This window comes from Oratosquilla oratoria, chromosome 40 (assembly GCF_046742065.1).
Source record: "Oratosquilla oratoria isolate Oo_2021 chromosome 40, ASM4674206v1, whole genome shotgun sequence".
NCBI classification, from domain to species: domain Eukaryota; kingdom Metazoa; phylum Arthropoda; class Malacostraca; order Stomatopoda; family Squillidae; genus Oratosquilla; species Oratosquilla oratoria.
Genome location: NC_134816.1, coordinates 38,401,330 through 38,414,374, shown reverse-complemented (window position 1 = coordinate 38,414,374; position 13,045 = coordinate 38,401,330). Strand labels below are relative to the sequence as shown.

Sequence of the window (13,045 nt, the reverse complement as noted above, 5' to 3'; positions counted from 1 at the left end):
AGGGTTCGAACCACTGTCACCTCGACCTCCGACGCAAGTAGCGACGCTCCATTCCGCTCGGCCAGCGAGCATCCCGCGGACCTAAGGTGGATCTAAGGTGGAAAAGTAGAGGAAAGCGAAAGGAGACAGAAACGTGCTGGAAGTAATTTGAGTGAGAACGGGAATGAATGAATGCCAACCGAAACTGGGAGAGTGTGGAATCAAAGAGAGGTGAGGGATGAGATAGAAAAAGATTGTGTGTTTCAAGGAGGATGTATCAAAGTGTGGAGAAATACTGAGGTGTGAGGAGAATGGGTGAAACAATAAAAGGTAATGAATGGTGGATTGAAGAGATGAGTGGAGGAAAAAAAGGCGCGCACATGAAGAACAGCTGAAAAAGATAATTCGAGGAAGCATCTTGGAGGTATAAAGAAGGTGGAAGCAAAACACAAGATGAGGGAGGTCAACAGAAAAAATAAAAGGACGATGGGGTAGATATTTGGCTGAGGATTTTGAAGAGAATAAGATTCATTTTTTAATATGAAAAATGTGAAGATGCAAGTTGTATCGAGAGGAGAGAGTAACCTAAATAGAATCACCAGTGACGGTGATGTCGATCAAATAATTCCGACTGTCGCCCTCGGATTCGAACCTGGGCTCGTGAATTCTCACTGCCGTCGCCTTACCGACTGAGCTATTGACCCAAGTTGGTGAATTTTATAGGATCAATAGCTCAGTCGGCAAGGCGACGGCAGTGAGAATTCACGAGCCCAGGTTCGAATCCGGGGGCAACAGCCGTAAATATTTGAGGACAGAGTAAGTTGTCAATAAAAAAGAAGGCTGTGACAAGGAGATGAGAGGAGCATTTCAAGGAATAGTCGAATGTAGAGACAGACAGGAAGGTTTTGATTGTAATTGTAGGAAGTGCCAACAGAATGATTGTGATGTGTAAGGAGAATGATGGGGGATGTCACAAAAAGAGGTGTTATGCAGAGGCAGAGGGAAAATAGAAAATGGAAAGGCACATTGATTGGTTAGGTGTTCTGTGGAATGTCTGACACAAGGAAGAGCGGTAATGATGGAGTGGCTGGTGAGGTTGTTCAATGTATGTCTACTCGTAAAGGGATTATCACACTGGGTTTCCACGAGTTTCACCGGCGCCGAAAGTTGAGAGTTCGTTAGAGTAAAAACGACTTCGGTTACAATATATTATGTTTAAAATCTACAAATATCAAATTATCATTCCGTTATGTATAGCAAAGTTTGACGAACTAAGTCTGTAAACCTATTCGAATGTTGGACCTACCGTTGCTCATAGAGAATTCTAGATTTCTGTAAACAAAGTCATATTCTAATATTCAAACGGAGGCTGGAGGTAAGATGTCGGAGGAAAATTATCCCAGTGTGATAAGCCCTTAAGGCAGTGGTTCTTAACCTGGGGTACCTGTACCCCCAAGGGGTACGAAACCTTAAGCCTGGGGGGTACGAGACCTGATAGTCAGTGCAATGGCATTGTATATTTACAATGAGAAACCAAACAAGGTTTATATCACTCATCCTTTTCATATATTTGCATTGTATTTGTATTGGATAGGGTTACGAGGAAATTTTCTGAGTTATCAAGGGGTAGGGGCACTGGAAAAGGTTAAGAATCACTGCCTTAAGGGAAGAGTGTGATGGTGGGCTGGAGGAGTTGATGTATAGTCCTGCTATACAAGAATAAAGTAAACGAGTCTGAATGTAGTAGTTTCAGAAGGATCATCTTGTTAGGTGTACAGACATGTGTTGATGGAGAGAATTAGGAGGAGAACAGAGGGAGTGAATGGGGAAAAATACTATGTATTTAAGAGAGGGAGAAAGTATGTGAAAAAAAAGTAATAAGACAGACATGCATTTTTTTCTAAACTAGATTTACTTTCGTGGACTTGGAGAAGGCATATGACAGGGTCGAAAGTCAGCCTTTGTGGAGTGTATTATGAAGATACGGAATGAAAGGCCTGTTGAAGACGGTAGTCTTTTTTCACGTGAATAGTGTTGCATAAGTGAATGGCGTGAATAGAGAGAATGAATGATGTTACAAGGAGAGCTTTAGCAACGCTGATGCAGGACCGGACTCCTAGTAATGAAAGTTAAGATGTATAAATTTAGGTTTAAGAAGGAAATAGGCAAAACTGGTTTGCAAACAGAGTAGTTAACGAATGAAATGGACTAAGTAACCATGTAGTGAGCACTGAAACAATTGGTTGTTTTAAGATAAAATTAGATAACTTTATGGATGGGTTTGATATTTAGTAATGGACATGGAACTGCCTAGTGAAGCCCTTATGGTCTCTTGCAATCTCCTCACTTTTTATGTTCTTATGCTTGTTCAACGTGTATGTGGACGGTGTAGTAAAGAATGTAAAGGCAAAGATATTTTGCTGAGGTTTGGAATCGGTGAATGAGGGTAGAAAGACATGGGAGGTGAGCCAGTCGAGGAAGGGCTGTGCCTCACTGCATAGCCTTTGACCTAAGCAATGTACCGGTATACAGGGAGGTCCCAAACATAATAACCTCCAGGGGATGAGATGGGTAGAGTGTCTGCATGGGTTCTAATTGTTTATGCTCTACTTGTGTCCATTGACCCAGGTCCCTGCATCTTACAGGTCCCTTTGCAGTCAAGTTCGCCTACGAACTTGTTCGAACAAACGAAAAGTCGACATAAGATATTATAAGATATTTATCTTACAAACGAACAAGGGATCGAAGATGCATCTGCAAAGATGCAGGCGAGTTAGTGCACATTTATTATATTCTGCAATTGATGTGGACATATATACTACAGATATGTATATGCAGTATAGATGTAAATATCGTAGCTTGTATAGAGTATGGGATATAATGAGTGTGTTCCAGAGATAGAAAACAATGACGGCATGTTTTTTTTATACTGTACCCACCCAAGAACCAAAAATGTATATATGTATATATATATGTATATATATATATATATATATATATATATATATATATATATGGTCAACTGCTTAATTACATACATGTAATGACATATACATGGTGATGTACACATTCATATTAACAATTACATCATTGGCTATGCACAAGATGGATACAGACCGAAGTACATATATGTACAAAAAGTACTATTAATCTTTTCTTCATTTGTGATACAAAGTAATGTGCTTATATATATATATTTATGTATACTGTACTCATACATGGCTATACTTAAAATTACACGAACTTTACGAGGTATGTGTACATACAAATGTGAGTTTTTTATACAGAGAGATTATGATTGTGTATTGTGTCTGAGAGTTGGGGCTGAGGTGATTATATTATTATTGGCTCATTAGTAGTCCGGCTACTTAAGTTTCGTAAATTGTTCTCTTTGTCAAGTACTAAGAGGTATGTTGATGATTTGTGTCTTAGTAAGTATAAAGAAGAGTAGTCCTGCTACCAGATATTTGTGAGGTTTTTTTATTTCATTTTTTGCACTTGGAATATAAAGAGGTAAGGTTGTAAACGTGAAAGATGGTGAAAAATGTAAATAACGAGAAAGAGAGGGACTAAAGAGAAGGCAAAGATGAAAGAAAATGCGAAAAAAGCATCATGAAAAAAAATATTATGAGAGATTAAAGCGTTTTTTTTTTTATTTTGATTGAACGTGAGTATGAAACACTGAAGAAGCAGAATTAAAAAAAAGTTAGAAAAATAAAAAACAATAAAATGGATATAATTATAAGACGAAATTCAAATTCAAATGTCAATATAAAAATATAAAAATTAGAGAAATATATAAAAATACATAATTATGTAAAGATGGATGGTAATAGAGCTTGAAAATTTAAATTTGTAAAAAGTGGGGCTAGATTATTTGCCCCCTCCTAAAGTAAATCAAACTAAAGTAAATAATTGAATAAAAATTCTTCTCTCTTTCTCTTTCTACATCTCCTAATGAGGTTTTATTAATCCAAAAATTCTTTCTATTTGCCCTCTCTTCTCTCTTCCATCTTCTTTTTCTCCTTTTCCTTTTCTTCCTCTTTCTTTACTCTTATGTTTACTATCTTCACTCTCATTCTCTTTCATTCATATATGTATTTGATCACGAAGAACCCACAGTCGGAATAAAAGGAATCTTAGAAGAAAGTATAAGAAAGTATATCTTCTACATTTCGGCTAATAGCTATAGCCCTCTTCACGAAAGTACAGGTTACAAGAAATGATTGAGACATAAACAAAATTGAGATGTAAAGGAAGGCAGAACCGGGATAGCTTGACAGGGCGTCACACAGGGCGAATTCAGAAGGGAGGAGGCTATGTGATCAATAGGGTAGAAGTGTGATGTCAGAAGGGATGACCCCGCTCCCCAACCACCCCTGACCCTGCATCCCTTCTGACCTCACACCTCTACCCGACCTCTATTCCGACAGTGGGTTTTTCGTGATTATTTACAAATGTGCTACTACATTTTGTTTAAGTGATATATTTATTCATTTATTTATCTATTTATTCATTTGTTTATTTATTTATTTATTGCTCATTCTATCATTCATATCAATACATTCATTCTTTTAATTGTTGATCTATTTGTCGTTATTTTTTGGCCCTCCTCCTTCTCCAGTGGGTACCATTACTATTTCTAACTCGTAATATATAAATAAATATAAATTGTGTAGAATATTCATGAATGGACAAAGCAAGTATGTTGAATGTAAATTGTATTGATGACATACACAAGTAACACCAATGTGACAAATATTATTAATAACATAGAAATCACTCTTTTACAACAAGGGTGTTGCACAAAAATACATATTTTTCTTTACTCTTGTGAACATGCGCACACATATGTGAAACCTCATTGCTTTTATATCTTCTTCGTTGATACAATATTCTCCTTGAAAGTAAGACTGGCCGATGAAATTAGATATAACATAACTAAAATGCTTCTTTGTGTTCACAGGATAATGGTTTCTGCCCAAACAAATAATCGAAATAGAAACTAGCGGCAACTTTTTACTGTCGTTATGACGTCATGTCGCAGCTTGCTCCATCCCACCAAAAGAATATTTTTCCATAGAGAACAAAGTCAACCGCGAACTAAACCGTGATAGCGTCACAATTCACCATTCCTCTTGGTTACTTCCACCGTATCGATTATCACAAGACGTTTTATTGTATCTTCAAAATAAAACGCAATATAACCAACTCTAGCCAACTATTCTCCTAAACTCCGCCCCTTCCTGGAGTCGTCTCTGATTGGCTGAGGCTATTTTTATATTTAGTAGGAACAATTACCTAAGTATAAAAAAGTAACAATAATTTCATATTAATGCTCAATATATTGATTTCTTTTGCATGACAAAAGACACTATGAAAAGCGAGTCAGGGGGGAATGGCTTAATAGTGGGCTGATAGTGATGATATATTTATTTCAGAAAGTAAAACTACCTTTTGGCGTGATGCCCTTTTGAGAATCTGGGACAGCACAGAGGAAGAGTAGAATTAGACAACACAAACAACCATGTTCTTAAGAAAACATATTTTTGATCTAGAATCACAGCAACCACATCCATATTTGGACATCAATAAAATCTTTTTAATACGAACAAATTTGATCGAACGACAACCTTTTTGCTGCGGTGATGTATATGTATATTTACATACATATGTATATGTATATGTATATGTATATGTATATGTATATGTATATGTATATGTATATATATATATGTATATGTATATATGTATAGTATTATATTGAGTACGTCGCTGTTATGGAGGAGGGTGAGAAACAGCAATTCATAAACATTCTCCTTGATGTAACTTTACGAAGACATTGAACACCTTTCTTAACCTAACCCAGTACACGTCTTTAAATATAATATTTGTACCTTGACGGAAAAAAAAAAGAAACACAACAAAGTCCGAAAGTTCTCAAGAAAAATATACAATATATAAACGAAGTGACCACGCACAAATAGATCTCTTTCTCACTCGATTGGATTCCTTACTTCCCTTCGAACAAAGACCCTCTTGAACCGTTTCCAAAGCGCGATTAGCATTTGTTTCGCTGCGTAACGGAATTTATGGTTATAGATGAGTTGGAGGACGTTGTTCCAAAGGCTGTTGAGAGCCATTAGCCAAGGGGCGACGAAGAGAAGCTGTCGAAGAGGACTGCTGTTGTTGATGACTTCCTGCAGAAGACAAAACGTGAACATAACTTAGATGATTTTATCTTACTCGTTAGGTAATTTTATTCGCGTGGTTTGAATACATTAATCTACACCTAACTTACCTCATGATATGAATAAAACCGTCTAGTTTTAGCTAGATTAGACACGAACGAAGGTCGCACTGACCTGGCAGGTAAAATAGAGATAGAGCATCCAGGCGCCCACGCCTATAAGCGGAAAGCAAGCGACGACGAAGAAGAAAACGTTGACGAGGACAGTCCTCGTGATCTCGCGGTCTCGTTCTTGCATGGCCACGCCCTTGAGCCTACGGCAGAAGGAAAAACCCTATGTCATCAGTGAGGTCATCATATCAAGACACCTCACCTCCGTTTAGAGACGCAGCCCCGAGGGGCTGACACTCGGTTCCACAACTTTTAACAACTGGTCTTCCTCTTCCACGCTTCCTATCTCGCGGCGTCCACTCAGTAACACACTTGCTCCATCGGTCATCAGTCGTTCTCACTAACTTACCTGCCCAATTCCACTTCCTCTCTTTTACTGCCTCAACAATATCTTTCACTCTAGTCTGTTCTCTCACCCAACTTGCTCTCTTTCGGTCTCTATTATTATAAGTGTTATTATTATTATTATTATTATTATTATTATTATTATTATTATTATTATTATTATTATTATTATTATTATTATTATTATTATTATTATTATTATTATTATTATTATTATTATTATTATTATTACTATTATTATTATTATTATTATTATTATTATTATTATTATTATTATTATTATTATTATTATTATTATTATTATTATTATTATTATTATTATTATTATTATTATTATTATTATTATTATTATTATTATTATTTTTTTTTTTTTTTTTTTTTTAATTATTATTATTATTATTATCATTAGTCAAGCATAAGTACACATGGGAGAGGGTGGTGGAGGGAAGGGTGGTAGATAGAGCGCTAATGGATTATGTAGTGGTAAATAGGAGTATGATAGGAAGAGTTAAGGATGTACATGAGGTAAGGGGAGAGGGTGGGGAATATCAGATCATTTTTTGGTGGAAGGTAATTGAGAGTGGAGGATAGATGGAGAAGGAGGAAAGGGACAAAAGGTAGGGAGGTTCTTAGAGTGAACTCCTTGAATGAAAAGGAAAAGGAGAAGGAGTACGAAAAGAAGCTGAAGGAGGAGTGGGAGGGAGTAAAGGATAGAGCAGAGATGGGTGTGGAGGAGGAATGGGGATGGTTCAAGGAGGGAGTCTTAAAGTGTGCAAGGATGGTGTGTGGAACAAGAAGGACAGGGGGAAATAGAAGAAAGGGTAGTGAATGGTGGGATGAGGAAACAAAGAAGGTTGTAGAAGAGAAGAAGCGAGCTTTCACAGATTGGTTACAAAAGAGGACAGGGGAGTCATATGAGACGTACAAAGAAAAGAAAAGAGAAGTAAAGCAAAAGGTAAAGGAGGCAAAGAGGAGAGCAGATGTGAAATGGGGTAGGAGTATGACAGAAAATTTTGAAAGTAATAAAAAGATGTTTTGGAAAGAAATTAAGAGAGGAAGAGGAGGCGAATCAAGTAGGGAAGAAAAGGTAAAAGGTACAGATGGAGAGTTGATAATGGAAGAGATGGCAGTGAGGGGAAGATGGGCAGAATATTTTAGGGAGTTGCTGAATGTGAAGGAGGATAGGGAAGGAAAGATAGCTGCAGTGGGAAATACGAAGAAAATGAGAGTGATGAGTGAGGAGAATGGAGGAGAAATAAGGAAGGATGAGGTGAAGGCAGTTGTAAAGATGATGAAAGCAGGTAAGGCACCTGGTCTGGATGGATGTCATGCAGAATGTCTGAAAAAGGGAGGTTCAGTGATGGTGGACTGGTTGGTGAGATTATTTAATGTTTGCTGGAGAGAGGGTAGAGTACCGGAGGACTGGAGTAGTGCCTGTATAGTTCCTCTTTACAAGGGAAAAGGGGACAAGTGTGAATGTAGTAATTTCAGAGGGATTAGCCTGTTGAGTGTAGTAGGGAAGGCTTATGGGAGAATCTTAATTGAGAGGATTAGGAGAGGAACAGAAGGAGTAATTGGTGAGGAACAGTGTGGATTTAGGACGGGTAGAGGTTGTGTAGATCAGATCTTTGTGGTAAGACAGATATGTGAGAAAGCTATAGGAAAGGGGAAGGATGTTTTGTGGGCTTTTATGGATCTGGAAAAGGCTTATGATAGGGTAGACAGAAAGGCACTGTGGGAGGTTATGCAGATTTATGGGATAGGAGGAAAGCTTTTGGGAGCTGTCAAGAGTTTTTATGTGAGTAGTAGAGCATGTGTTAGGATTGGAAATGGAGAGAGTGAGTGGTTTGAAGTAAAGGTGGGACTTCGTCAAGGATGCGTTATGTCGCCCTGGCTGTTCAACTTATACATGGATGGGGTGGTGCGAGAGGTGAATGCTAGGGTAGTGAGTCAGGGATTGGAGATGGTTAAAGAAAATGGAGAAAAGTGGGAGGTGAGCCAGCTGTTGTTTGCGGACGACACTGCGCTTGTGGCAGGGTCAGAGGAGGGATTGAGGAAGCTGGTGGCAGAGTTTGGGAGAGTATGTGATAGAAGAAAGCTAAAGATATATGTGGGTAAAAGTAAGGTGATGAGATGTACAAGGGGTGAAAGTGGCAGTAGACTGGAAGTGAACATTAAGGGAGAGCGACTGGAGGAAGTGGATAGTTTTAGATACTTGGGTGCAAGTGTAGCAGGAAAAGGTGGAGTGAAGGTGGAGGTAGAATGTAGATTGAGAGAAGCGAGTAAATGCCTTGGTGGTTTAAAGAGTGTAATGAGAAATAGACATTTGGGAATGGATGCGAAGAGGAGACTGTATGAAGGAGTGATTGTGCCAACAGCACTGTATGGGGCAGAAACGTGGAACATAAGAGAAGAAGAGAGAAGGAGTTTGAATGTGTTTGAGATGAGGTGTCTGAGAAGTATGGTGGGGGTTACTAGGCTAGATAGAGTGAGAAATGAGGAGGTGAGGAGGAGAACAGGGGTGAAAAAGGATTTGGGAGAGAGGGTTGATGAAAGAATATTAGGATGGTTTGGACACATGGAAAGAATGAGTGAAGAAAGACTAGTAAAAGAGGTATGGAAGGCAGATGTGGAAGGAGTGAACATGAGGGGACGTCCTAGGATGAGGTGGATGGATGGGGTGAAGGGGGCTTTGGGGAAGAGGGGAATGTCTGTTGAGGAAGGAAGGGAGAGGACGGAAGACAGAGGTGAGTGGAGAATGGTTGTATATGGATGATGTTGTGACTGCATGAGGAGGAATGGGCGGGGGGGTGGGGGGTGGGGTAGTATGTGTGAGTAAATTTTGACGCAGCCCGAAGGGATTTCTCCCCGTCCTCTCCTTATATGCAAAGGGGGACGGAGAGGGGGGGTCGCCGATTAAATGAAGCGGCCTTGCTGTGGATGTTCTGTGTCTTGCGACACTGCTTCTGACCCAGGGCGGTGGGCAGGGTTCAGGGATGACCTGTCATCCAGGAGGTGCTCAGATGAGAGGAAGGGTGGGAGGGGTGTGGAGTGTATTTAGGGATGAAATGGGTGGGAGTGTTTTTATGCCTTTCCCTTTGTGGCTACCTCCCTTGGAAGGGGGAAAAAGCCTTGGTATATGTATGTATGTATTATTATTATTATTATTATTATTATTATTATTATTATTATTATTATTATTATTATTATTATTATTATTATTATTATTGTTATTATTATTATCATTATTATTATTATTGTTATTATAATTATCATTATTATTATTATTATTGTTGTTGTTGTTGTTATTATTATTATTATCGTTATTATTATCATTATTATTATTATTATTATTATTATTAGTAGTAGTAGTAGTAGTAGTAGTAGTATCAGTAGTATTATTATTATTATTATTATTATTATTATTATTATTATTATTATTATTATTATTATTATTATTATTATTATTATTATTATTATTATTGTTGTTATTATTACTACTATTATTTTTACTATTATTAATACTATTATTATAATTATTATCATTATTACTACTATAAATATAACTCCTAATCTAAAGTGACATCAGTCCTACCCTCTTAATTTTCTGATGGTGGAAGCGATAGTGTCTTCCGTTGGATTTTGGGTTCTTCTTCTGGAGGAGAGGTAATTGCGAAGTCCCTGGAGGGATATGGATGCCGATGGGGTCGACAGGCCCGAGAGTCCTGCGAAGGAAAGCCAGGTTGAGGATAGGGTTGGTTGTTTAGGGTAGGCCAGGAGTGAGCACATTTTTCAGTGTATGGGCCATATTCAGATATTCACAAATTTGGTAGGGTCGCATAATATATTAAGTAGACATAGGTAAATAGATAAATAGAAAATAGACTTTTTCAAGAGGAAAATATTAATTAATATTTCAAAATAGAAACTTCAAATGAAGCACACTTATTTGAAAAAAACAAAGTAACTCAATTTAGAAAAAATCATAATAACATGAATATATGATTTGATCCTAGCGAGCCGCTTTAAAACTTTTGGAACGCTGTAGTATATCCACCTCTGGTGTAGGTCTAGTGAGAACCTGAAATTACTCTTGATCCACATTGAATATTTTCAAAATGTGGAGAGGATTGTGTCTTTCTTTTTTGGATAGAGTGGTTCATTGTTTTGAGTTTTTAGTATTTAGTACATTTGTTATTATGTGTTTTTGTTCTTTGTTGTCCATCTTCTCCTTGAAACCATAAAGATGCACACAATGATGGTAAGATGATACTGTATTTGTCATTTTTGTTAACCTAGAATTATTAAATTTATTGAGGAGTAAAGCCCAGAACGCATAAAACATATGGAATACATATATAAAAACATACTTTTAATTGATATATTAACCCTATTAGGTAAACACAAACGGTGGTACTGGCATATGCACCATGATCAGGTTATCATCAAATGGTGGCAGCGGTGGGAGGAAACAAGGTCACTGACCTTGCATGGAGGGTGACGGTCCGATGGTCTCATGGCTCCCGTTCTGCTTGTTGACCACGTGGTCCGAGAAGGACCGACGATGGATGCGGTGAGGCCCCGCAAAGCCGTTGCTCATCGAGCCGTCCTCCTGGTACACCTCAAGGTTCTCCGAGAGCCCGATAGATGGGCTGTTGTTGATCCGCCCACTGTTGGTGGTCGTGGTCTCCCGTACTGTGGCCGATCTCCTCAGCATTGGGTTGCCGGGTTGACTGAGATTGAACGTGTACTTGAGTTTATAAGGACGATCCTGGTCGACGTGAATGTGGCTGATATTGTACTTGGAGCTACTCCGTCTCGACCTGCTGTTGAAACTCGGACTGTTGGTCCCGTTGGTTGTGCAGTTGTTGAAGGTGCCCAGGCTGGCGCTGCTCTGCTGGCGGGTGAGAGAACAGTGCTTCTGCGTGAGCTGGAGAGCGGACTTGACCTGCCGGACGCTGTGGTCGCGGTTATACGCTGCGTGTTTCCGCAGCGTTCGGAGAGAGGACACGAGCATAGCAAAGACCGGAAGACCGGCCACGACGAGGGTGATGACCAAGGGCACGATCTGCGTCAGGTAGACCTTGTAGTCTACCATGGCGATCTTACTCTCTATGTTGATGATGTGGACGTCGAGAGGGGAGGTGTCGTAGTTGACGCAGTTGGATTTTTGTACCATAGGGTGGTAGACGAAGTGGAGTGAGGATTCGAGCAGGCCACAGGCCCAGGCCACTGTCAATGCCGCGGCCACACGACGCGTCGTGACTACATTTCGGTAGTTAGTACACGTGAGGAGCAAGTAGCGGTCCAGGCTCATGATGGCCAGCGTGTAGAGCGACACCACCACGGCACAAGAGACGAAGAACCCGCTGACCTGCGTGGCGATGTCGGACACGCCCCAAAGGCAGTTGGGGACGTGTCGGAAGAGCTGGGAGTGTTCCAGGTTGCCGTAGCTCGTGAACCGATCCCCTGGAACCTCGCTCAGGCTCACCCATTGGTTGTACGCTGCATGGCTACACACCAGAAGCCCGATAAGGCAGTCGGTGAGGGCCAGGGAGAACCTTAGGTAGTATTTGGGTTTGTGGAACTGTGGGTTCATTTTGATGACCACCATGATAAGGAGACTCATGACCAGGATGCCCACGGACACGAAACACATGAAGACGAGGACGGTGATCTCCGAAGCCCGACATCGATCGGGCATGCACTCCATCGCGGACATGGCGAACTCGCTGTCGTTCGTGGCGCACACGAAGTCGGTGAAGCACGTGGGCCACGAGTGGTGGAGCGAGATCATTCTGCTGATGTTGATGAGGCATAAGTGATGATCGTCAGGCACGTAGGTGATCTCGACCAGCCAATAGGTGGCGTTACCTTTCACCCGTCGCTCGCTACGGACAACGCGCTCGCACCAAAACCGCCCACACATCTCGTTGTTCGTGGCCACGGCTTGCTCGAAGCCCAAGAGAACAAGTTCGGACACGTCGGACGAGTTTCTGTTGAGACAGTTCCTCCAACTACTTCCGTTGTCCCAATCCTCGAGATAGTCATTAACATATTCGTACTCAATGGATGTCGAATTCTCCTCACTAAAGAATTCGTTGCCGATAACGGGCGTCCTGTTTTCGTTAAAAATGTCACCAAAGCTCTCGTGTAAAAGCGGAATAATCACAGAATCGTTATTTTCACTTGGCTCATGTTTGTTGGCGAGCTTGGTAGAGGACGGGGGGTCGGGTGCGTGAGCGGGGCCGTCGCCGCCGACCGCACTACCTCCTTGACTCCCGGGCCGCACTCGCCAGACAGACTGCCAGTCCTCCATTGTATCTCTGACCATAAACATACTACTGACAACTCCAACCT

At 40.2% G+C, this 13,045-nt stretch overlaps 1 protein-coding gene across 1 annotated transcript in view; it reads right to left on the bottom strand.

Moving 5' to 3' along the window:
- Window positions 1-3,020: 3,020 nt before the first annotated feature.
- The window catches only part of LOC143020783 (uncharacterized), a 14,211-nt gene continuing 4,186 nt past the window's right edge, over window positions 3,021-13,045 (bottom strand). The window contains exons 2-5 of the mRNA XM_076177528.1: window positions 11,171-13,045; window positions 10,281-10,410; window positions 6,345-6,483; window positions 3,021-6,179 (exon numbers count right to left, since the gene is read on the bottom strand). The exon at window positions 11,171-13,045 is cut by the window's right edge and continues 550 nt beyond it. Of these exons, the coding sequence (XP_076033643.1) occupies window positions 5,976-6,179; window positions 6,345-6,483; window positions 10,281-10,410; window positions 11,171-13,045 (2,348 nt within the window). The 3' untranslated portion in view covers window positions 3,021-5,975. The remainder of the gene's footprint in view (window positions 6,180-6,344; window positions 6,484-10,280; window positions 10,411-11,170) is intronic.